This window comes from Callospermophilus lateralis, chromosome 10 (assembly GCF_048772815.1).
Source record: "Callospermophilus lateralis isolate mCalLat2 chromosome 10, mCalLat2.hap1, whole genome shotgun sequence".
In the NCBI taxonomy this organism is placed as follows: Eukaryota; Metazoa; Chordata; class Mammalia; order Rodentia; family Sciuridae; genus Callospermophilus; species Callospermophilus lateralis.
Genome location: NC_135314.1, coordinates 105,945,385 through 105,970,716, shown reverse-complemented (window position 1 = coordinate 105,970,716; position 25,332 = coordinate 105,945,385). Strand labels below are relative to the sequence as shown.

Here is a 25,332-nt window from a genome sequence, read left to right as displayed (position 1 = left end):
CATGTCAAGTCTGAGCTCTGTGGACTCTCTAGCCAGCTGCAAGATTTTCACTCTAGTTGGCATAAAGCTCTGGAGAACCAAATGTGGACAGTCATTTTCCCAAAACTGGCAGTAAATACAGGAACGATCCAGGTGGTCCTTCCAGGTGTTTAAGGTTGACATATTGTACCTTCCCGAAGGTAAGGTCCATGCTCTCACCACTGAAAACAGTCAGGTGCAGCAACTTCCAAGAGGCTCCCATGGAAGTCATGATTGTAGAAGTCACTAAGCAACAACCTGGTTCAGCACCTTTGACCACAACAAAAGCAAAGCAAAGTCCCTACACAAATAAGAAAGTTCATAAAGTGCTCATGAAATTACAAATATTTCAAATTATAATGACGCAGATTAATGTCCAGTTGCCCATCACAGGTGAATGCAGAATGAATGGGTTGCTTCCTGTCAAGACCTGATCTGCCTTTCAAATCAGAAGTTGGTCCAGCACAGTTGCAAAAGAGCAAAACAATCATTAATGAACCCATAAATATTTAAACCCACCATAATTCATTCTTTTTGTACCTAGAAGACTTAAAAAAAAAAAAAAAGCACCAATTTCAAAGGTCTGCTGCCACCATCCGCGGGGAGGAGGCCTGCCTGAGCCGTCAGCCACACTGCCAAACCTCCTTCAATGCTGAATGCAAAGCACAACTTCTCCTTTGCTTTTTGTTTAAATACCTCCATATGAAATATAAAATATAGGAAACCAAAGAAATGAAAGACCAAAGGGACATTCTCAGGATGACTGAGACATTAACTCTGATTTTCTACTTTTCAGTGCAAACACAAAACTGCAGGTTGTCTTCCCGATTCAGAAGTGTGAAGGGTGCCCGTAGGGAGTCACTCCTTGCTGAGGCTGGTTACCTATGAAAGAAAGAGTCACATGCTGTCACAGGTACAAAGTGTGCTGCAGGTAAGTGCTTTCCTCTTACTGCTCTCAGGACACCTCGGGTGCAGGGATCAGACCCACTGCCCACAGCACATCTCGCCCTGGCAGCCTCTCGTGGAGGATCCAAGTAGCACCACCGAACTCAGCAGAGGGCCCAGCTCCACAGGAGAATCCCACACCTGCCCAGGCGAGGCCTTGGGCTGGGGTAACTGGCCCCCCAGAGTGTCTCCCTCTGAGCTCACACAGGACAGGCAGTTCGTCCACCCAGACGAGGACTTACTAGAAAGCTGCTTCTGGAGCTGCCGCACCAGTGCGGCCGTCTGCTGCTGCTGCTGGGTCTGCTGCAAGCCTGGCCTGGGGAACTGCAGTTGCAATAGGAGAAAGGACAGAAATTAGGCCACAGAGCCAGTCACTGAGGAACACAGGTGACATCCTGGGGTCGGATGGTCTGAAGGCACCTTTCCATACTTCAAGACAAAAGTGCATACCCAGAGTACACACATCAACGTTGTCTAGGCCCTGGCACATCTCTTACAGAGCTGAAGTGCCCACCCACTCCAGAGAGCCCTCTGCCTTAGCTGGCATCTATTACAAGTCCTGATGCAGGAGGGCCTCACTCCAGAGAGGCCTGGAAGTTCAGAGACCACTGTCCGCTCACCTCCATCAGGTGGCTAGATGATCAAAAGTTGCCCTTCTGCTCTGACAGAGTAGCCACTAGCCAACACTTCCCTTTCTGTCCTGTCCCTTCAAGCCATCCTTAATTGGAAACAGCAGCTTTCAAACACTTGGAAATGATTATAGATTTGAAATGGTTGGTTGCAGAAATGTCTAATTTGATTAAAATGTTTGGGTACACAGTGCATAAATATCAAACTTATTCAATAAATACTTAGCTTCCTTCCTTTAAAAGTCTGCTTCAAATAGAGCAACACAGGCTCTTGCAGAGCCCAGGCAGTAGCTAGTATCCAGGAAACTCATGGATGAGTGCTGGGACATGGATGGGGGTCTTCTGGTGGCTGTAAGAAGCAGTGCAGGGCTGGGGACACAGCTCAGGTGCTTGCCTAGCATGTGTGAGGCCTTGGATTGATCCCTAGCATTGCAACAAGATGGCACAAAACAAAGGTGATCCTAAAAGGGTCTCAAAGGGCAACGGGGCTGCCGGGGGAGGCCATCAGCTGAGTTGTCAAAAGAGACCAACAGGGAGGAGCCAAAAAGCAACCACTCAAACCAGCTGCCTGTCCAGGGGACCACCATCCACCTCCTCCATCAAGGCTCCCAACCTCTCTTGTGACCTCTGTCACAGGGTGAACTGTGCCTGCAAAACAATATGACGCAGTCCAACCCCCAGCACCTCAGAATGTGACCTGCTTCGTCTTTATAAAGGTGATGGAGTTAGAAAGAGGCATACAGTGGGATCTAGGCCAGGATGGTGTCCCCAAGAAGGCGAATTGACACAGGTGTGCATGCATTGAGAAGGCCAGGTGAGAGCAGCGCAGAGCCCCAGGTCTGCAAGCCCAGGAGGTCAGAGATAGCTATGAAGCACGGGGGCCGTGGGAGAGGCATGGGTAGACTCGCTTTAGCTTGTCACCAGGGTTGGCTCCTGAGTGCCTAATCTTGGGCTTCTACCTCCAAAAGCAAGGCACCGTCCATCTCTGCTGTTTAAGCCACTGCCTGTGTTCTCTGGAGCAGTCCCAGCAAACTAAGAAAGGCCCTGGGCCTCTTCTACCAGGAGCCCAGCAGCCACACGCCCCTCTTCACATGCAGTGCTGACGCTGATCACCTCCTGGGGTTCCTCTGGGGACAGGGACCATGCTTGGTACCTTCATCCCTCCCTCGAGAGGGCAGAAACCAGAACCCCCTGCCGCAGCCAGCCCACTGCTGCTGCTCCAGCAAAGGGAGGGACAGTACACGGGCCAGCACCACACTCTGGGTCTGCTCAGATGTTTATCATAAATATAAATAAATGTATTCCCGATGCATACGATAAACCTAGTGAATCCTAAAAGATCAAAGGGAACATGTGGTTTCTGCTCATACGGCTGAGGCTTTGACCATTGCTGTTATGAACGTGTAGCCGCTAGAGAGATGTTTTCTCCTTATTATATACTCTACTCTGTTATTGTGACAAGACCATAAAAGAAGAGGAAAGATCTTAAACTCCCTCAGCAGAACAATGTCTGAAACTGAGTCGGGTGACCACGCAGAGCAGCCGAGGACTGACTTCAGAGCTGTAGGAGTCACAAACACAGGACGGTGTTCGTGAACTTCTGAGTGTACAAGCATGGGCGTGCTGGACAGAGCGCACTAAATAGAGCCACAACCCAAGAGTCCAGGCTACTGACTGCCCCTGTAACTTTCAATCCTGAAATCCCACAATCCAGGTCTAAACATCTAAAATTTAAAAAAACGATTTAAATTTCCTTGCCTACCCTAAGAATTATACATTTATAATATTTTTGTCTCCGTACTATAATTGTAAATGTTATAGTCTAACTACAACATAGTGCTTTAAATAAAAAATAAGACATTTGCTTATCAAGACGGCATTAAAGTCTTCAGCTGAGAACAAAAGCCTCCTAAAAAGTCTACTGTGGGTTTTACTGTCCCGCAAAATCATTATGAGTGACAATTTCTGTTTTTCTGACATTCCTTTCCCATAAGCATGAGGAAAAAGTCATATGCCATGCTCCGACTAACTTGCTCAATCTGTAAGAGGTTTCAAGATAATCTTCACCCTTTCCTGTAAAGAGAGCTTTGGGAAGAACCAACTCTGTTTACCATACACACACACAAAAAAATAACGTACTCCATGTGAGGCATGTGGTGCCGATGTCCATCTGTGACTAACAAAGCATGACCCTCTAAGAATAAACTAACTTCATATCCTTGATACATATTTTATATATTCCCTATTAAAAGTCGACCAGAATGAGGTTTAATAACAGAGGGTGAAAGGCCAAAGAGAAAGACCACTGGGAGAGGTCCTGCCAACGTTTGCAAAATTGCAGGTGTTGACCCAGGTGTTGACCCAGGTGTTCAGTTGAAGCCAGTCACTACTTCACAAGGACCTGTGCCCCTAGACAAAGGCTGGCTCTTTAGAAAAGTACTACAGTCTCAGGGCATCAGGTCATACCAGTATGAACAAATATGCAGATTGTCAATATACAGGGAAAACACATGAATTGAATATGCAGATCAAATAGAGAACTTATTATCTATAAGTCATGTATCATATGACTCCCATAAAGTTATTTCTATACAGCCTCAATCAAAATTTAAAAAGCTGAAGATGTGGAACACCCTACTGTCACACAGTCAGACAGCGGAGGGCTCAGTGTAGCCTGCTTTTCTGTTAACAGGGGCATCATGCAACTACTTAGTAGCCAAAGTAGTTTTAATTCTCAAATTATTGGATTCCCTATATTTACTAGTCAAGTGCCCATTCACTAATCTGCAATAAATGTCTGAGAAGGTGTAATTACCTGATAGTTATTTCCACTAGAACTAACTTTGCATAATTCTGCTCCTAATAACAAGAGCACTACAGCATGAGAAGTCTTGGTTTTAAATTAGAAAGGAAAAAAAAGGCTAAGAATTTGCTAGGTCAGCATCAAATATTTCAAACACTCATTATGACATATTTTACAGAAACATGGTTTATCTTTTGGCTTTCTGGCCAAACACCAACAAAATGTTTTATTGTATATGGGAAGAAAGGAGTGAGGCTACTATGTGTCAGTACTGCTTGATGTCATAACATACCTAGTGGAAAGAGATTTTTAAAATCACCAACTTTAATCTAACTGATGCCAGTTAGAATACTGAGCAAAGTTGCAGGAAGAATTTAAATTCTTCCTAAAGTTACATTTCAAAGGCCAAGGGCCAAATGTTAGACTTCGTATTTAAAACATTATAGCTGAGCACAGAGGCACATGCTTGTAATCCCAGCTACCAGGGAGGCTGAGGCAGGAGGATCACAAATTCAAGTCCAGCCTGGGAAACTCAGTGACATCCTATCTCAAAATAAAAAAATTGAAAGGGCCAGGTAGAATGTGGCTCAGGAGTAGAGTGCTCGCCACGTCTGTGCAAGGCCCTGGGTTTGTCCCCAGCATGGAGGAAAATTAATATCACTAAAATAAAAATAACTTAGGGAAAGACAGGCAAATGGGGAAGAAGGGAAAGATCATAAAATAGAATACCAACCATTAAAGGCAGGAAATAGTGTGTGAAAGTCTCCATTCTGCCACCGCCGCATGACGGTGGATTCAGGCAGGAGTGACTTGACAGACGTTGACAGGAGCACGTGAAGGTTTGGTGAGCAGCAAGACGAGCAGAACCCAGCTGCCCCCAAACTGCATGTTCATACAGCAGTTGTCAGTGGATCTGGGCAGGAGCAACCTACCAGGCAGCACCCCCACACAGGGATCAAAGTCACATCCCCGATGAAGGACCAGTGTATATTCTAGTGTGACTCGCTGAGAGGGACAATGACACCTGTGATGCGCCTCAGAAATGTGCAAGGTGATTCTAAACACAACTACCTATGCAGCTAAGCCAACAGAGCAATGTCCCACGTCTCAGGAGTGCCACCATCATGAAGACACGCGGGCCTGGGGCTGGAACCAGTCCAGGTGGAAGGTGGAGAACACACAAGAGCCAGACCCAGGGCAGGCTGATCCCAAGTCCAGAGAGACCAGCGCAGGTGTCACCACAGACACCAGGGCGTTGGCAGGATACGTACAGATGAGAGCGCCGAGTCATATCCTATTTCCTGATCTTAATAACCATATCATGCTTTTGTGAAAGAATAGCCTTGCTTTGGAGAAACAAATGGAGGTATTTAGCAGGGAAGGGCACGTGTCTGCGACCCATTCCTGTGTGCAGACCTGGGGAGGCGTGCACGGAGGAGGAGTGGGCATAGGCTAAGGCAGGATGGCACAGGGTGCTGACCAGTGAGTCTGGGACGAGTTTAGGGCAATTTTATACTATTCTTGGAACATTTCTGTTAGTTTGAAATTATTTCAAAATAATTGTTCTCGGGTGGAACAGCAGGTCCCAGGGAGTCCAAAGAGCCTCTGGTGTGGGTTGTGCGCAGCAGGGCCAGCGACGTCCACTGACAGCCTCAGGGTGAGTGGGACGTCCATGTGCAACCTCCACTGTGGAAGGGACCTGTGAAGTGGGCTGCAGCACACCTCAGACACCTCTGCAGAAGGAGTGGGAGCTGGCGTCCAGCACATCTGGCCAGTCTCTGCCTTCACCATCCAGCTCCTCCTCTTGATCTCAGAGGCTCATTGAAGGAGCGGGGATGTTCCATTCAAGCCGACCCACCCTTCCATGCCAGAGGTCCACCCCATGCTTCACCTGATCCCTTATTTCCAGTCCTTCCTTATAGCCTTCTCCTCGCCACAAGCTCCTACCTTACTCCACCTTCAGACCCTGTGCCCGAGACCACCTGCACCAGCGCCTCCCAACGAGGTGACCAGTGGCCCATCTTGGCAGAGCCCATAAGCCCTCTGCTGGGGGACGGAGTGCACCTGGCACCTCCTTCCTCCCCTTCCATTTGTTTTCAGATATTTCCAGATATCTTCTAAACAGATAAACTATATCATCACCTAATATTGCTTATAAGTATCTATTCTGTGGAATAATCTCAAATTTTTAAAAGAGGAAAGTGTTGTAACCTATCGAACCCCAAATATTTATTTGTACCCTTCTATGTAAACAAACACATCAACAACACCACCACAACCCTGGCACGGTCCTAGAGGGAAGCTGCTGGCACGTTTAGGAAACTCCAATTCTCCACAGTGACAGGCGCAGAGAAGGCAACAGCCTTTATGAAACCCAGGTGGTCCCCGGACACAGGCCTTACCAGGGGTTGCTGGGGCTGCACTGCCTGGAGACCCAGGGTCTGCTGGCTCTGGGGCTGTGAAGAAAGCTGGGGCTGGGGGGGCTGCTGGGGCTGCTGCATCTGCAAAGAAAGAAAAAGGATTATGCCCTTGAAAGGAAAGGGGGATGTCACCCTGAAGCTCCATTAATAGTTCATCTCACTGTCTTTTGCAGAACAAATGTGCAGCTTTCCAACGGTGACACGTTCTGGGAAATGTGCCTTTAGAGACTTTGTCACTGTCCAACGTCACAGAGCATGCCTGCACAAACCAGGCAGTATGGCGTAGCCCACCACACACCAGGCTGGGGGTGTGAGTCAGACTGTGTGAAGCAAAAGAGACGGTAATACCCTCCAGAGACGTGGCAAACACAAGACCCGTCAGGCTGCCGCCATGCCAACACAGACGTCGGACCCCGTCACTCCTGGTCATCACCGAGAACGACGTCCAGTCCCTGACTGTGTGTGCTACGCACTTGTAACTGGCAGTGTGCGAGATGTCTTTACGCCACCATCGCCACAAAGATGTCTGTGTTGTGCTAGGGTGATAATAAAGGCTACAATGTCACTAGGGGACATTATCATCTCATGGGACTACCTTTTATATAAGCAATTGGTCATTGACCAAAATGTCATATGGGAGCATGACTAGATCCTGCATCTTCCACCTGCTCCCTGGCTACACCGGCGAGGGCAAGACCTAAATCCACCTCCATCTGTCCTCCTGAAAGCCTTCTCAGACCGCCCCAGTCCTGCACATCTCCCCGGGGAGTCACTGCTCATGGGCGACACTGCTCACAGGCACAGGGACACCCTGTGCACCTGCTGTGTGGCTTTCTTCATGCCGTGTGCCCTTCCGCAGGCATGGTACCTGCCTCACACCCCCGGGGGACAAGCACCTACAGGCAGCCTCCCTTCCTTCCCTGTGATATATGACAGGAGACCCCCGAGGATTCAATCTTAATTTTTTAAAGGACGCCTGGAAGATGTTCTGGCACAAATGATGAGTGTCAAGTTGGAACCACGTTGTTGACAAGGTTGGCTCAAATGCTTAGCTCTGGGAAACCTTCCGAGTCACAGAAGCCACAGGCCAGACACCAGGCGTGACTCAGGAAATGGGAGCCACTGCTTTCTCCCCATGACTTTTAACAAGTCTTCCATCCAAACACTTCTTTCTGGGGGTGACAGACCCAGAGATTCTCATCCTTTTCATTTGTTCCATTTGATCTACATGCTATGCCCCAAATTATCTGTCCTTTTTGAGAAGGGTAATAAATAGCCACTGACAGACACTAAGGGACCATGGTGGAGGACATGGAAACCTTGCAGAGCCTTGGCCAGGGCCACTCCCCACACGAGCAACACAAACTGAACTGGATGCTCAGTACGAGGAAGCCAAGACTCCCCACGGCTCTGTGGCCTCACAAGAGGCCTCACGAGAGATGAACGTGACTTCAGAGCATCAAGATTGTCCCCCACGGAGGCAGTCGATCCCCAAAAAGGAGAAACCAATTCACAGGAGCAAACCAGTATTGTTTGAATCTCTGAGGAATGTACTGGGGTAAGAAGAATTACCACAGGACACACGCTAGAAAGGAGAGAAGCCCCCGACCCCCAGGAGGGGCAGGTTCTCCACGCTTGGGTCTGAAGAATACCAAGGCAGAAAGTAGAAAAGTGACAGCGCTGCCACCTTCCTTGGTGACTTGGAAATGATAAAAAATTAAAAAAAAAATACAAATAACAATCCTAAAAAATTCTGAAATATATCCTAAGAACCGAGGGGGGGGAAAAAAAAGATGATATAAGAAAATACCACTCTTGAGTATTAACGGTCACCTTAGTGAAAACATTAACAGCAACATGACCAAACTAGTGCTTTACCTGATTTTCCTTATTTAACCCTTGCTACACACTTGAGAGGAAGGCACCAGCATTATTTCCATTACAAACTGGAGATGAGAGGGTTTTTACCATCTTGGAGATGACATTTACACTTGGACGGGACTGCACGTCTACTAGCCACACTCCTCCAGGTCAATAACTATATATTACCAGTTCCCTGATGCAACTTTTTAAACATTTTATCAGGTCAAAAATTAGGATGCAACTAATGGCATCTTATCACTGATGGCATCTTATGAAACTCGGGTCTACAAAGAATTTGTGTTGGTTTCTGCTTGTCACTTTGGGATACCATCAACCAGAAATCTGTAGGTCACACTAGACTCAGACCCCAAACCTACTTGAGTTTAGGGTCCAAATTTTCAAGGAGATGTTTGTTCTTTCCTTCATCCAGTGTCAAGCCTGGGACATGCAAACTCTGTTGCTGTCCCTCCCTGCATGACGGGTTTCCTTCCTGTTACAGAGCACAGCCCTAGGGCACCCCAGCTCTATTGGTCACCCCAAAGTTGTTGATGTCTCCCTTCCTTGTAGTACCTAAGACAGCACTGCATCTCAGGTGGACAGGCAAGAGGGCAAGAGCAGGGTTGGTCCCTCCAGAAAGTCACCAAGCCAGCCCAGGACCAGCTGGTAAATACAGTAGGAAGCAGCCTTGTGGACAATAAAGAGGAAGGACACAGGACCACGCAGCCCGCGTTTCTTAAAAAGGAACAAAGAAGCAAGAACATGCTGGAGAAGCTCTTGTCTGGGAGTTCTGAGTATCTACATCAAATAAGTGAATGGCAGATCTCTGAATTCTAACAGAGACAGAGGAAGTGTCCCTTTGCAAATTCCTCCCTATATCCCCGATTTCATAGCCTTTGTTTCTATCTTTTCCTATGTAGGGAACGTGCACTGGTTAAACAGTGGCTGGGGGAGCTGAGGCTTCTGCTCTCAAATCAAAGGCACCCAAGTACCTCCGGGGCCTTTGAGAAAGGCCCTTTGAGATGCTACGAAACACTTCTGCCCAAGGCAGGGCAGAAGCACAGAGAGAGGGAAATCCTGCCAAGCTGGGATAAACTGCACCAGTTTAGGTCTGAGTGTCAAACACATGGGCTCCTTGGACTCAACCACGGAAATCAGGAGCACCACTGCTACGGATCTGTTCTGTATAAAGGAGACAGAATTGCCTTCATCTCCCTGCCCCATACCTGCAGGAGTCTCTGCTGCTGTCGAACTTGCGGCTGCCGGGGCCTCATGGGGTCCTGAGGCAGGGGCACGGAGGGGAGGCTCGGGTGTGCAGGCGTCAGCATGGCATCGATGCCCCCGCCCACCAGGGGGCTCTGCTGCAGAGCCTGGTGGTTCATCCTGGCAAAGAACAGTGTGACTTGTACCATGAGTGCCACCAGGACACAATCCATGCTCACAGAGCAGAGCAGCCCTCGATGGTCGATGGTCACTCGCATCACGCCAAGGGAGAAAGACCGGAGGCCAAGACAGAGACGTGACCACTCGGAAAAAAGGAAAGCAAACAGGCCTCTTAAAATAGCACTCATGTGCAGACTAATTTTTTAATGAAGTAGTTGCTAACAGTGAGTCTCACTCACTGGACGCCGGCCTTGGAGCAGGCCCTGTGCGGAGGTCTGACTGCACGGCTCCTCCCACAACAGCGCCTGCGCTTAGCGTTGTGCGCTCCCCACATCAGGAATGAGAGAGCAGAGGTGGAGAGGAACCCTCACTGAGGTTTCTCAGACAGCAGATGGCACAGGTGGCATTTGAACCCAGAACTGATGACTTGAAGTTCAAGCTCCTGAGGTAACAGTATGCTGCTACTAGTTATAAAAGTAGGAAATATAATGAAATTGGAAATACATATTTCCAAATTAATTTATTTTCCTAAATGTGCTATCATCAGTCAGCTGTCCCAGTGTTTCATAGTTGGGGTTACTTGCAGCTGACGCAAGGCCACTGATGGACACCTGGGCCCAGGCTGTGCAAGGTTCTCTTCACTCTTCTGGGAAGTGTCACCCCATGGAATTGCCTATGATGACTGAAATGCTTCTGTATGTGCTGCAAAATAAGAAGGCCACTAGGACTGGTGACATTAACTGTCAGGCCTTGGTGCAAAACACGACTGCAGGGCTTCCTTCCAAGAAGGTGCCCATATAACACAACCCTGAGTGACTGCCCAGGCCCTGGCTGCCCCTGATGGCCATGTATGGCTACTGAATACTTGAAATTTGACTAGTGTGAAGGATGAACTCAAGGTGTATTTCAGTTTTCATTGGTCTATATTTAAACAGCCACATATGCACAGTGGGTGTGGTAGTGGGCAGTAATACTCTGGGTCTAAGGGACCTGGTTACAACAGGAACCCCGAAATCCATGGGGATCCCATTTCACCAACCATCCCTGGGGTGGGAAAGGTGACAACTCAGTTATAACAAAACCCTCATGTGCACCAGGCCCAACCGGTCCTGCAACCATACATTTGCAGCTGCAGCAAACTCTAGTATAACATTTCCAATAACAATCAGTAGTCACTCAGATGCTTTTAATGAAAAAATAAACACTCTTTGAAAGGGGGGAGAGAATACTAGTGCTAACTAGCCCAGGACATCCATCCCAAGGAAGAAGTAGTCCCAGCTGGGGCCCCTGAGCGAAGGAAATAAACGAGATGAGGAATTCCTGCCTGGGGCTCCGTGGACGCTACTGAAACTGAGCAGCAGCATGTCAAGCACACGGAGGCACACAGGCCCACGAGCCACCAAGCTGCCATGCCCCAGGTGAGGCACAGCAAATACAAGCACAGTCCCTCCTCGTGTCACCTCTGGGCGCCCGTCAGGGGCTGCAGGTAGGGCGGGGCCTGCTGCTGTACGTAGCCGCTGGGCTGCTGCTGCATCTGCCTCAGTCTCTCCATGAGCGCAGGGCTGGAGTGTGCGGCCGGATAGGCCCGGGAGCCATAGCTGGGGGACAGGACCACGCCGGCCTGCGGCTGTGCGGGCTGTGGCAGAGGCATCTGGGTTCCGTACATGGTGTAGCCCTGGGGCATGGTCTGCAGGGAGGAAAGGGGACAAGTCAGTGCCCCAGGCACCACTGGGGCACAGGACCCAACAGGACCTCTCTGACATGCACTGTCTTCAAAGGCTCTTAGGACTCAAGTACAAGGAAGATTTTTCTGGAGGCAGGCAGTCTGGCCAAAAAGCCAGAGTGAACAGGCCATGCGCCTAAAGTTTCAGTTAAAATATGTGAATTGTCATTTGGCCAAACTGGGTTTCCAGGTCAGCTGCTCTGTTTGAGGGAAGGAAGGACACATGTCTGTGTACAAGCAGGTGACCTCCAGTGCACGGACACATCCATGTTCAACCCCAAAGTTAGCCAGAAGCCTACCCATGCTCAATGTGAATTTAAAATAACGGAGTACACTTTCCCAACCTGTGATTGTACCTTTTTGGGTCTGATGAATGTGCCTGTCATAACCAACTAGGTCCCAAAAAAAAAAAAAAAAAAGAAAAAGAAAAACCAGAAACTATTAATCTATTAATGGGCGGAAGGAAGGACATAATTGGTAACTGTTCAACACCTTCCTGTCTTGCTTGGACCACAGCCAGTCTCAGCACACCGTGAATGAGCTGGCAGCCCAACAGGACTCACATCAACAATACTGGGCTTCTGATCATGACAGAACTACAGGAGAGCATAGGAACCCAGAAATAACAGCATTATTAGAAAAAAAAAAGAGCCCCAGACTCCTCTTCCATTTAGATAAACTGTTACGTGTTTAGCATCTACGGCGTACGTGGTTTGTGGACAGGCTCTCTAGATCCTCACATCCTTCATCTCTATGTTACAGAAGGAAACCAAAGCTGAGGCTAACATGCGCAGCTAGGAACTGCCAGGAATAGCTGAGGTCTGATTCCAAGGCCCACCTTCTTGCTGTTCTACCGCGATTCCTCATCTGAGTTGTCTTTGAGTATGACCATTTCAATCATGAATTATATCATAAGTAACTCTCTGACTGCCACACATTTTACATCTATCATCATCAACAAAGACATTTGAATTTATTTATGTTTTTAACTCAATAATTCCCCTAAAGTGTTTCATGCCCCTTAGTCAATCCTGAGACTTGCTCAACAATTATTAGTTAAGTTTTCTTAAAATGTCAAGTATAACCCATAACTAAGTTCTGGTCCATTAGGGAGTTGATGTCCAACGTCCTCGCCTCCTTCTGTGCATAAAGAGTGTTGAGATCCCGCAGACCTGTTAAGCTGGTGTGGGTACCTGTGCCTGCTGCAGCCCTGGATACTGAGGGGGCTGAGGGGAGGGCCGAGCCTGTGCAGCAAAGAGAGCAGCCTGGTCCCCGGGTGGGCCCTGGAAGACAAAGCCGAGGCAAACTCGAGGTCAGCACAGCAAGGCCTGGGTTTGAGTTTCTGGCCCATGATCCCGATGATCCTTGACACCGTGTCTTATGACATGAATACAGAAGTCACCGACTTCTAAGCTGTCTTCAGTGTTATTCCTTGTTACTTCCCCGTGTGTCTAGAGTCCTGAACTCTTCTTAGAAGATTACAAAGAGACACAATAGGAACCTGAGAGCCCAATATCTGCGCAGCAGAGAGGCCAGCTGGCTCCCAGTGCGCTCCGGGCAGGCCACCACTCTGGGTGAAGGGCGTGAGCGCTGCCAGAGTGCAGGCATGAAAACCCCAGCTACCCTGTGTCCACCAGGCACGAGAACATGTGGACATATCAAGGGCACATGGACACCCACGGCTCTGAGGGGAAGCTCCTTCACAGTGACCTAAAAGTCGCCTATTTAGCTACAGATTCAAGGGGGAAATGTGAACTACCATGACTCTAACAGTCCATTAGAATACAGTCACTAAATTTACATGTTGTTAACTGCAAATACAATTCTAACCAACTATGTGTAAAATAAAACCTATGAGCATCTGTCCACCAGTCTTGACCCACGTTTTGGCCTTAGGAAAATAAACATATTGTAAGAGGAGCTATTTGCTTGTTGCATGTTTTGACGGCAGGTTATTCTGTGGAAACTTGCAGTGATAATCACGGAAAGAAGCCTGGCTTCCTACCATCACTGGGTTTTTTCAGGACTGATAAATTGTCAAGACTGAGGTACACTGTAGAATTATTTTATGATGGGCTTAAAATAGATACCCTAATTTTAGAAAGTGCTGAATTATGGTTTCTTAAAATGGTTTTAATGCATCTGATGGAAAGTGGATATTTCTCATGAGAAGAAGGGGATATACTTTCGGCCTAAGAGTTTGAGCACCACCCACAAAGAGCGCAGCACAGGCTGGGTGGGGCTCATTCTCTCCAGCGGGGAGCAACGGCTCCATGTTCCTCAAGTGGGGGACGCCGAGTTCCAGGAGCTGAGAGGCATCGCAGGCACACCCACCAGACCTGCAGAGCGGACCAGACTCCAGAGCCAAGAGTCTCTTACAACGTGAAGAGACGCCTCCACAGGTGGTATGAGGGTGAGAAGACTGCAGTGCTCACTAGGTAACCTACTCCTTAAGGACCCATAGTTAAAATTAGACCCTACTCCTTAAGGACCCATAGTTAAAATTAGACCCTACTTAAAATTAGCCATTTAAAGAGAATTTCTCTTAAGACTTGTTAATGAAACGTTAAACCCAAGGTTTTCATCAGATGGCCTATATTCTGATCCCCATAAAATGACTTGGGTTACTGATGGGGCTCCCACCTCTCCCCAAGCATCCTTGCATGGGTGGAGGATAAGTTTCTAAGACTACCTCCTAAGGTATCTGCACAGGACAGCTTCAGGAAGAATCCAACTTGGCAGAACAGGGTTCTAGGAAGGTACTGTTAAACCCAACTTATCCCTATGGGGCTGGGTCTAATAAAACAGCCCAAATTCTCAGTGTGGTCATGGAAGCCTAAACCTGCTCTCCCCAAAGTATCCAAATGCTTCTTGATCCTCCATAACCCTTGCCAAGGAATCATCAAATCTTTAAATGTTGGCCCTTTTAAGTCAATGCTCCTTGACGTTACACCACATAAGGACCCTGACAAACATTATTGGACTTTGTTGTGGGGACAAAGATATGAATCTTATCATTTTAACAGTCTAGAAAGAAAAAGACTATTTATATGTGAGTTGGCATCTTGGATCAGTAGGTGGTCTGCAAACCTGTGCTCAGGTTTGGCTTTGAGGGAAACAGGATGTGATCTCTACGTGACAGCTGCAGGCAGATGCACAAACAGACGTTTTCTAATTCTTCCTCCTCTGCCATTGAAGAACCTTAGAGAATACACAGGGATGGGGAGTAGAAAAACTGGAATACTAATGATATGCTAATACCAACAATGTGCTAATACTATGAGACTGGACAATATTCATTTTCTTTACTGGTAAATATTAGTTGAGGTCATAGAGATTTAAGAAATATGAACTAAAATTTATTTTAAGAATCATAAAACTCACATTTCAAGGAAAAGCACCATAACTTTAAAATAAGGTAGAAAGAGATTTAAAAAAAAATAGTTTTGACTCTCTAAAATTCACCTTTAGACATTTGCCTAACAGGTGTGCTATTCAGGTGGATTTCTTTTTTTTTAAATTTATATATTCTATTTTGTTATATATGACAGCAGAATGAATTTCAATTTAGAGTAAATATAAATAGCATAATTTTTCATGTTTCTGGTTGTACACGAAGTAGAGTCATTTGTAGTTCCCTCCCCGGTGACTTCTCCCACTGTCCTACTCCAGTACAGCAGGACTAACTGAGGTGGACAGTGGACCATGGGAAAATGGCGAGCCCTGCTGTCTGGCCAGCAGGGTTCCCTGAGGCGTCCAGTCAGCCCAGGCTACCCTGAAAGGAAGCACCCTCCTGCTCCTGCCAGACTGAAACTCATTCCTACTTTTGTTTGTTTTTCCCAGAATAATGCCAGGAACACACCATTTCAACTTGTAGAAAAAGTCCTATTTCTTAAGGAAAAAATAAATAAGAAAGTTTTTCAGTAACTGGAAAGGTTTGACAAATGCCAATCAAGGACCCAAGTGCAGGAACAAGGGGAAAAAATCAGTACAATACTCTCAGCGTCAGTGGATGTGGTGTTGGCTGTGGTAAGCCAAGACCATACGACGTATCCTACAAACTGGACAGGCCAGGACAACAGGGACAAAGTGAGGCCAGGCCTGGCACACCAGGGCAGAAGGTCACTTTGATTATTTTTTTTCTAAATACATCTTGAGCTTTATTTATTTTTAAAATTCCCAGAAGGGGAGCTGGCACTCAGCAGGGGCACAGTGACTACCTTAGGAGGAAAACTGAGACTGAGAGCCAGAGGTAAGTGGGATTTGTATGTCAGAATCAAGTACTTTACCAAGTGTTCTCCAAAGCCCTGCAGTTCTCAGCAGGACCTCTGGTTTGGAATGCTTTCATGTCTGGTGACTACCATGCTAAGGATCCTTCCTCTGCCTGCATCAGTATCTGGACAGGAGCTCCATTTCTCCTCTGCAATTACTCTGCCTAGCTGAAACAGTCAGAGGCAGCATCAACTTCATAGTTTTAATCATGGAGAGAACAGTCCAGGAAGCCAGGCAGGCTCTGCCTTATCACTAGGAGAACGGGAGACAGCTGAGGCCCTCGTGCCCAGGGACCTGACTTGCACACATTCAGGGAACCATCCACATCAGCGGGTGGTCATGAGCTGGTCCCTGCATTGCTGAGCTAAACTCCTGTCTCCTCACTTCATTTTTATGCACTTTGCTTTGGACTTGCCCCTATGAACAAAGCACAATCCATGATATCTTCTAGAACGTTCTCTAAATACTCCTGAGGCAGCTGTGCTGTCGGGGCTGACTCACCTTAGCTTCCATGAGAACAACCTTCTCTCCTACGGCTGGATTTTTTTTTAACCAGACAGGAGAGGTATCTAAGGTCAAAGAAATGCTGAACCAGAAGTCTTGTGCACAATTTGAAATCTGTGCATCCAGTAAACCTAACATTTTTGATAAAACATCTTCATCCTTTTCATTTTTCTGGATCTGCTTGTCTCTGTTAGCCACCACCCTCTCGGTCACCTGGGCACACGGGAAGGTCTCTTTCTAAAGGAGAACTGGTCTCACCACCAGTTAGCAGTCAGTAAGCAGCACGCTTCAGAATCATCACTAGTGATGATTTCTCCCAATTCTTAATCCGTGACTTTGCAACAGTGTTTAAGGGTTGCAAAGAGACAGACTGAATCTGGGAAACCACAGACAGATTTTATACCTGTTTCTGAAAATGCCATTTTAGGAAAAATAACAAAAGTTACACACAGCAAAGCCAGTGAGTCCTGTTTTATGAGTCACCAGGCCAGAGGGACCCACTTAGGACTCCTAGTTGCAGAGGAAATGGTGCCCAGGGCTGGAACACCAATGGTGTGCAACAGAAGTTATGGTCATCTCATCCTTGTAAATTTACAAGGAAAATTCCAGAATTAAACTTGATAAGCCGTTCATCTTGACACTGTATTAGTTTTCACTTCAAATATAACTTTATTGGCTTCAGCTAACACTACCATTAACGCTAATTCTAAAATCAACATATCTCAATAACGAACCTTTACAATGTATTCTATTTACATGCCCATAAATGATAAATCTAATGAGTTAAGTATATTTTCATTAAGTTCTAATAGGAGAAATTAAAGAAAAATTAAAGGTAAAAAGACAACAAAAATACACATTTTGATTAACTTGAATGAATACAAAATCACAGAACCTTCTTTTGACTTCCAAATACCTAGCTGACTAAATATTTTGTCTGTAGTAATACTTTAAGAAAGTTAATGATGCAAACTGTTTTCTATATGAATGACATTATTATCTGAATAATAAGTGCACTAGAACAAACATAAGCTATATCCAAAATAGTTTGAAATTTGATAGCTCAAGTTATTTTTTATTTTATTTTATTTTTTTTTGTGGAGGGCTACTGGGAATTGAACTCAGGGGCACTCGACCACTGAGCCACATCCCCAGCCCTATTTTGTATTTTATTTAGAGACAGAGTCTCACTGAGTTGCTTAGTGCCTCACTTTTGCTGAGGCTGACTTTGAACTCGTGATTCTCCTGCCTCAGCCACCCAAGCTGCTGGGATTACAGGCGTATGCCACTACACCTGGCTTGATGGTTCAAGTTTTGAAATGAGTAAAATTCACATCTGTTCTCCCTATACTTTAGAGTGTCAAGAAAAATTGATATTTTTGGGAAAGTTTTCAAATTTTCCTCTACTTAAACTACTACTGGAGAAATAACAAGTATTTAGTTGCGCCCGTATTTTTGAAGTTTGAATCTGCAGTTGGGGCTATTTTCAGTGATGTACAGACAACAGGACCCATTCATTGGAACTGAAACAAGTGGCTGTACACCCACATCTGCACTGTGTGTTCTCGTCTATCCCAGCGCTTCCTGGGCCTGCGCCATGGGTTGGCTACCTGACACAAAAACCTATGAGTGACTTAATGCAAACATGCATTCTTGGCCAGCCCAGGCAAAGCAACAGAGGCGAAGTCGTAACATGCATGCACAAGCCCTATGCTCAAAAAGAAAAAAAAAATAATCTTCTCCATACCGGAAAGAAAAATAGATGATGCGTTTTGTCAAGAATCTGGAAATAGGCAAGTGGGATGCGATGAGAGGGTGCTTTCGTAATCATGGTCATCGCTGTCTGGTGCTGGCCTACAGATCAGCATGCCATGCGTCCCTCCACTATGATGCCCAGGACCACAGGGAAAAGCACGGGCTCTGGGGCAGACAGGTTCACACAGGACCAACCAGGCTGCTGGCGGGCTTCTACACCATGTGCATGTATGATGAGAGCCATGAGGGGTGTCTGTGGGAACACTTTCAGAAATCAATTCCATGAAGTGGAACATGGTCAGTGCATTCATGGGTCTGACCAGCCGGAGCAGGGAGACCCATTGTTCGCTGTGATGGTCAAAGGGAAATGCTCTAAAAGTTTACTTAAGAAACAAAAATGAGTAAAAGAAAGAGAACGGAATGACAGCAGGGGCGTTACCATTATGTTGTCAAAGTCTTCCAGAAGGGAGACCGCGGAGGCACAGAGGTCCTACAGAGAGGGGACAGCAAGAGAACGGCAGACACACAGATGAGACTTCGAGCCCAGCGACGTGGGAGCCCACATACACGGGAAATACTTCATTTTACAATAGTGCTTCAGGGAGTCGGGTCTCGGGCCCAGGGATGCTGATAAAGAACACGGAAACAGTCACAGAGGAGAACAGCATGATCCAGAAGTTAAGTGGTGATATAAAAGAAGTAGGGAGAGATCAGAGATTTCTGCACGGGAGGGAAGGTGAAACCAGGTGAGTGACAGGGCAGGCTCCTCACCAGCCCAGAGCCATCCATGGACGGCTCAAGACCGGGGGGCTGCACAACAGACAGAACAGGACGTGAGTGAGGCAGTAGGCTGGACGGTGCCCAACGAGTGTAGTTGGAAACAGAGCAAGGGCGCCTCACACCCCACTAACCTCAACAGGTCACGAGCACACATTCGCCGAACCTCCTCGCTCACACCAGTTCAGGGAATCTGATTTATAAAAAGGCAACTGGCTGCCTGGGCAGAACTGCCACTTCTCAGGTAAATGGTTCCCTGTCTGATCATTTTTATCACTGGATCCGAAGGATGCAGTGACTGGGTGTTAAAATTTTCCTGAGCTGAGTTCTAGGGACAGACATGAAGCAAAGGATTCTCAGCAAAAGTGTTTCACTGCTTTTTCTAAGGATTACAAAGCCCGGGAGGAGCTTCCCAAGCAAGTATCATCCCACTTTAGGACAAGGTGCATAATTCACCGCATCATGTATGCTGGTCTTCAGGCTTAATTAACAGCTACTCCAGTATTAATGGTTCATTTCCTTGCCCTTCCACCCTAATCTTTTGCCTCCCTCATAAAAATCAAGCTATGTACACCATCCTCGGGCTCATTACATTTGCCTAATTGCAATTTCAGCAAATGAAATCAGCAGCTTCTGCACTGTTGTTCAAACAACAGAGAAACAGCAGATATGAAGTAAATAATCTAAACCACCACGTCTCTGCATACACTTCCACCCAAGGAACTCGGTGAGAGGGATCAAGGCACAGCTACCAGCTCAAAGGCTTTCCACCATGAGCAGGAACTGAACCCAGGTGCTTTGCCATTGAGCTCCATCCCCAGCTGCTTTTCATTTTTGAGACAGGGTGTCACTAAATTACTGAGGTTGACCTAAAACTTGTAATCCTCTGGCCTCAGCCCCCCAAGACTCTGGGATTACAGCTGAGTTTGTTTTAATCACTGAGATGTAAGTAAATTATCCCCTCTGAGTAAGCGCATTAAAGATCATCACCAAAGCTCAGGATTTGTTTCAACAAGACTCTTTTGCACATCTTCAGCAAATAAAAATATAATTTGAAACACGCTCAATTTACATGAACTGGAAATCAACATAAGAGAAAACCTGAATAATAAGCAAAGTAATACTTAAACTCATAGTGATCAGGAAAGCGCAAACTAAAATAGCACAGTACTGTTTTGCCCATTCTGCTTGGGAAAAGTACAGTCTAACAATGTTGAAGACAGGTGAATGTGTGCACACAGGAAGGTGCTGGCCACCAAGGGATCACCTCCACTTTGCAAGCCAATCAGCACTTGCGCCTTCAGGCATGTAGCTTTAAATTCTCCACATGTGCAGAAGAAATGTGGGAGAATGCTTGCTGCAGCATTGTTAGCAATAAGAAAAAAAGATGTAGTAATTTAAATAATCATCAGCAGGAGAATGAGCAAATAATATGCTAATACACATGACAGAATGGCATCCAACAGGACAAAAGAGTGAATAAAACTAGGTGTAACAAAGTGGGTATAATTAAGGATTTAGCCACACGCAGTTTCAGAACAATCCAACCATACGGTTACAGAGAGTTTCCAATGTGTAAAGCAACACTGTACAATGTTCACGACAATGGATGTAAAAGTGTACAGTAAAGGGGTAAAAACATTTTTAAGAAAGAAAAACACACTAACACCTCTCTCTGGAGAGGAAACACAAGATCCTCTTTCATATCTGTACTGATCCTTTTTTTTACAAAAAGATCTACAGCAAATACAGCAGAACAGCATTATTCAATGAAGCTAGACGGGGCATGTAAGATGTAATTCTTGAACTGCACTGCTAAAGAGCAAGTGGGAGGGAGAGAAGAAAGGAAGCCAGCATTCCCACAGTGATGTGACCCTGAGGGGTGAGATCCCTCACGGAGCCAGCAGGGGCTGCTCAAGTCCCTGGGGCCTGGGTCATGGGAAAGTCCCAGATTCACTCTAGCCCAGGGGCTGCGGGCTGTGGGAAGCTGAGCTAGCCAGCCTGCCCTCTGTAAATTACCTAGCCCCTCCCTAATGTGGGCACAAAGAAGCTGAGATCTGCCGGTGGCTGACCACCTGATCTGCTTACCAGTTACCACGAGCTGCACCTGGGTCTTGGTCATCAATTCCTCAGGATTCACTACCTTAGACCTAAATCCACTGCTTTCTTCCAAATTCCTCTCCATTTAAAAGATAGACATATGTTTTGCCTACCATCCTCTGGATTCTTAAAATGAAACAAACTGGCGTTGATTACTACAAACAATGGCAAAATGTCTTTAAGCACTGAAAGAGAAGTTGGGATAAAGCAATAGCACAACTCACGGCTCTACAATAGAGTCCCTTTCCTCGGGGAGGGGAGGAAGTCCGTGCAGTCAGAAGGAAAGCACCTGGTATGCGACTGGGTGATGGGAAAGCACCTGGGGCAGTGTGCCACACTCTGTGAGGGCTCCACAGACACTGCTCTAACTCTGAAATGGGAATGTCCCCATCTAGGCTTAGAACACAGAATTAAACAGTGAAAGTAAAAACACAGACCCCAGTAAGCTGACATGATTACCAGGAAAAGCAGACAACACCGCTTTTATCTAGCAGTCTGTTCTACTAAGTCACTGAGCAAAGGATTGCCAAGTCAGTCTCGTTGGAGACAATTAATGTAACTATGCAAGAAAAGGATCTTACGTGCCTTTTTCATGCGTAACACATTTAAGGAAAAAAGATTACTTTTATGGGATAAGAATTTCAAATAAGAAAACTATAATCATAATAAACCATAATAAATCATAAACCACGATCAAAACAGCATGTCCAGCAGCTAACACTCTCTGAGACTTGTGACAACTGTGTGACTGGCCACTGTTGTAAGAGCTGCTACCTGCACCCTTCACTAGTTTCACAGCCGCCCTATAAAGAAGCATTAATGCGCTCTAGTTTATAGACAAGGCTGGGGCACAGTGTGGTCACCAGGACATTCCTTCTAGGTAAGGGACAATGAAAAGGAAGGGAGGCCACTCACTTCCTGGACGAAGACTGTAACCAGGAAGAAGGAAAACAGGTTTCCTTGTCAAAACATCTTTGTGCTGTGCTCAGACCACACAGCTGTAAGAAGACACACTCAATTGTAATAATGATTATTAGCTCAAATAATTTGACTAGACCCTAAAACAACACATCCAGGCATTCCTGAGGAAATAGAAGATGGTCCATACCAGAAAATTACAGGACTGCCTGACCCGCACACCTAGTCTGTGTAGCAGAAGGAACTAGAGGGTTAGTTTATGACGGTATTCTAGCTTCATCATGGACCAGCCCAAGGGGGCTGTGTTCTGCAACCTCTCTGTGGGGTGGGAAGAGGCTAAGGGGTACTTTAAGGACTGAGACATGTCCAGAATTCAGAAGTTTAAGTCTCCTCTGCTGCATCTGATTTTGAAACAATAGGAGCAGAGGTCCCTGCAGGGGTCAGCTCTTCTGGAAGCACTCAGAGGGCCAGCTGAGAGGAGTGAGCATTGTAGATAACAGTCATACTGCTAGGGACTCAAGTTACCCAGCAGCTCTGGGCTTCTGAAAACAGCTGCTCAAATCCTGCATGCTTGCATTTGATGAGCGTCTCAGACCTTTCTCCCCTGTGCTCAGTGGATGAAGGAATGACACACTACAAACAGGCCCAAGGCTCGACCTTGTAAGAAAAGGAGGTGACCAGTGGGGTCACTAAAAAACTGAGAAAGCAGCCCCCACCAGGGCCTGGGGAACACTCAGGCTGGGAAAACACCTGTAGAAATGCCAAGATCAGCTGTGAAGAGTAAGATGAACAAACATCTCAACGTGTTTGCTACAATTAGGGAAAAGGACCTCTGGAATAAGAAAACTATGCCCAGCACCACATACTCTAACAACTTGTGTAATTCCGCTTTATGCCTCATTTAAGAGGATTACTACCAGGACAAGGTTTTCCTTCTGCAAAACTGTATTTAGCCAGCTTCCAGGCATGTAAACCGCCGTGTGTCATCTACTGCTGAAATCTCTGCAGAGCCTCCTGCGTACAGCCCTGGGGAAACACCACGTTCAAATCTCCGTCCCTCTTGCAGGATTCACTGTTTCCCACGGTGTGTGTGGCTCTCTTCCTGAGGATGTCATGTTCCTCAGTTACCCAGCACTTGAAGACGGGAGAGAAAAACCAGGCGTGGCAGCTGGTGGAAGCTCAGAGACTTCAAGGTGAGTTTCAATCATGAAAGAAGAGAGTGAGGGGAAATGATGACTACAAAAAACAAAACTAAAAGAAAAAGAATTTAAAGGGAGAAGAGAAGATGACTATTGTACAGCCACTATCACAAAGGCAAGCATTTACCACTTGAAAAAAAAATGACCTTAAAAGGTAAATTTAAAAAAAAATTTTTAAAGATGAAAAGAAAAAAAAACCCTAACATTATGGCAGCACGCGCACACACACACACACACATCAGTAAGAACTGCATGGACAGCTGTAGACTCCCCTATTTTTGCATGCTCAGCCGAGCCCTGGATGGCACATGTGGAGAGTGAAGGAGGCCTGTGTCCCTGAGGAAGCTGAGGGAGGAAGGGCAGCAGCCAAGACACTGGTTACAAGCCTGCGTTCTCCACATGTGCATGGATGTCTTTTAACCACATAGAATTTATTCTATTAAACCTCTTTGAAAATGTTGGCTTAATGTGGAATCGTTTGTCACCGCTATAGGAAGCTATAGGAGCTTCTGAGAACAGGCATGTCCACCAGTGAACAGCTTAGTGACTCTAACCCATTGCCCAGAGCCCTTTTTGGTGATTCAAAGCTGAATTCAGCAGGAATAGCTGGAAAGTGGGCTATAAATAAAGAGAATAGCTTGTGATAACAAGGTGACACGGAGAAATAAACAGGGCAGATTTGCTTAGGCTTGACTGCTCTAAAAGGGAGCTAAACCCTCTATACTGCAATGGTTTATCAACTTCTAGCAATTTTTTTATCCATCTAAATAAAGATTTGAAGCAATTTCATAACTACTTTTGCACATCCCCAAGAAGAGCTAAAGACCCAATGATGTTTTAAATAGCTCCAAACAGGTTGCTTATTTCAGCAAAACAATGGTTTTTGAGACATTTTAATCAAGAATCAGGATTTATGTAAGAAGCAGCTCAGGCCCACCTTGCCTGACATCCAGGGGTTATGCCAGTCACTGGAGATCAGAGAGAGACCACAAGCAACGATGCCTGCCCACATCCTCCCACGTGAACTGGCCTCCTCTCCCTGGTCCCTCTTGTAACTCAGGTAACAATGGATCATTTTTTAGAATGAATAACTAATCTTGCCACCTCCATCCCCCAAATCACTAAGAGGCCCAAACGTAGAAGTGCCCTGAGTTACGCAATGGAGATACGTTTAAGAAATTACTCAAAAGATAAATTCTAAATAAAGCATTCAAATTTCTTGCTGTTTCAAAAATTCTATGATTTTTTCTTGATGCATGGCACGTCTTTAGATGGTGAGTTCATCTGAGGATTGCAAAGCTACCTAAATGGTCACGGGGTGCCGTGGAACCAGGACAGCTAACACCGTGCTTGGCTATGTTTGGGCAGACAGCACGTGCTCCATCAGGATGAGTTCTTATCCAAACTGTGCACACCCAGGTCAGAAACTCCAGGAAATAAACAAGTATGTGGACACTAGAAAAGAGTCGCTATCTCATCTCACTGTTTTTACTTAAATACACTTGTATGGATTCATAGATTTCCTGAATCTACTCTAAGTATTGTGCAACTTTCACTGATCAAACACTGTTTATTAAAAGGGCATAAGAATAGATATATGAATCGAGAATTAAATGTCCCCACACACTGAGTGCCATTTGTCACTTATTCACAGTCTGCTATTCTGCTATGGACCTTATTAAGGATTAACAAAAACAAAAAGTCAAGGCCAGGTGCTGTCAGAGAAGCCTAAGCAACCCCCAGCTTCAGAAAGACAATCTGGAAGTAACCGATCTAACACTGACATGGGACAGAGGAGCTGACAGGAACTGTAGCAGGGCAGGAATGCTGAGCAGGGACCCCCTAGGGCAAAAGGCGCCTTCCTTTAATTAACTAGAATGTCACTGTGCTTCTTTTTATTTTGAGACATGCTGTTAATCAACCTTCTTTGATCAATGATAATAAAATTTAGAGGAGGAAAATGACTCATATGCTCTATAAAAGAGAGAGACCTGCATGCTCACATGTGTACGGGACATGCACTAGA

The 25,332-nt window shown here is 46.1% G+C and overlaps 1 protein-coding gene across 2 annotated transcripts in view; it reads right to left on the bottom strand.

Annotated features, from left to right (window-relative positions):
- Nucleotides 1-725: 725 nt before the first annotated feature.
- Nucleotides 726-25,332, bottom strand: part of Med12l (mediator complex subunit 12L) — a 269,754-nt gene continuing 245,147 nt past the window's right edge. For both annotated transcript variants that reach the window (XM_076867434.2, XM_076867435.2), the window contains 6 exons: nt 12,975-13,064; nt 11,519-11,745; nt 9,902-10,058; nt 6,798-6,896; nt 1,206-1,287; nt 726-900 (listed from right to left, as the gene is read on the bottom strand). In XM_076867434.2, coding sequence (XP_076723549.2) covers nt 848-900; nt 1,206-1,287; nt 6,798-6,896; nt 9,902-10,058; nt 11,519-11,745; nt 12,975-13,064 — 708 coding nt within the window. In that variant the 3' untranslated portion in view covers nt 726-847. The remainder of the gene's footprint in view (nt 901-1,205; nt 1,288-6,797; nt 6,897-9,901; nt 10,059-11,518; nt 11,746-12,974; nt 13,065-25,332) is intronic.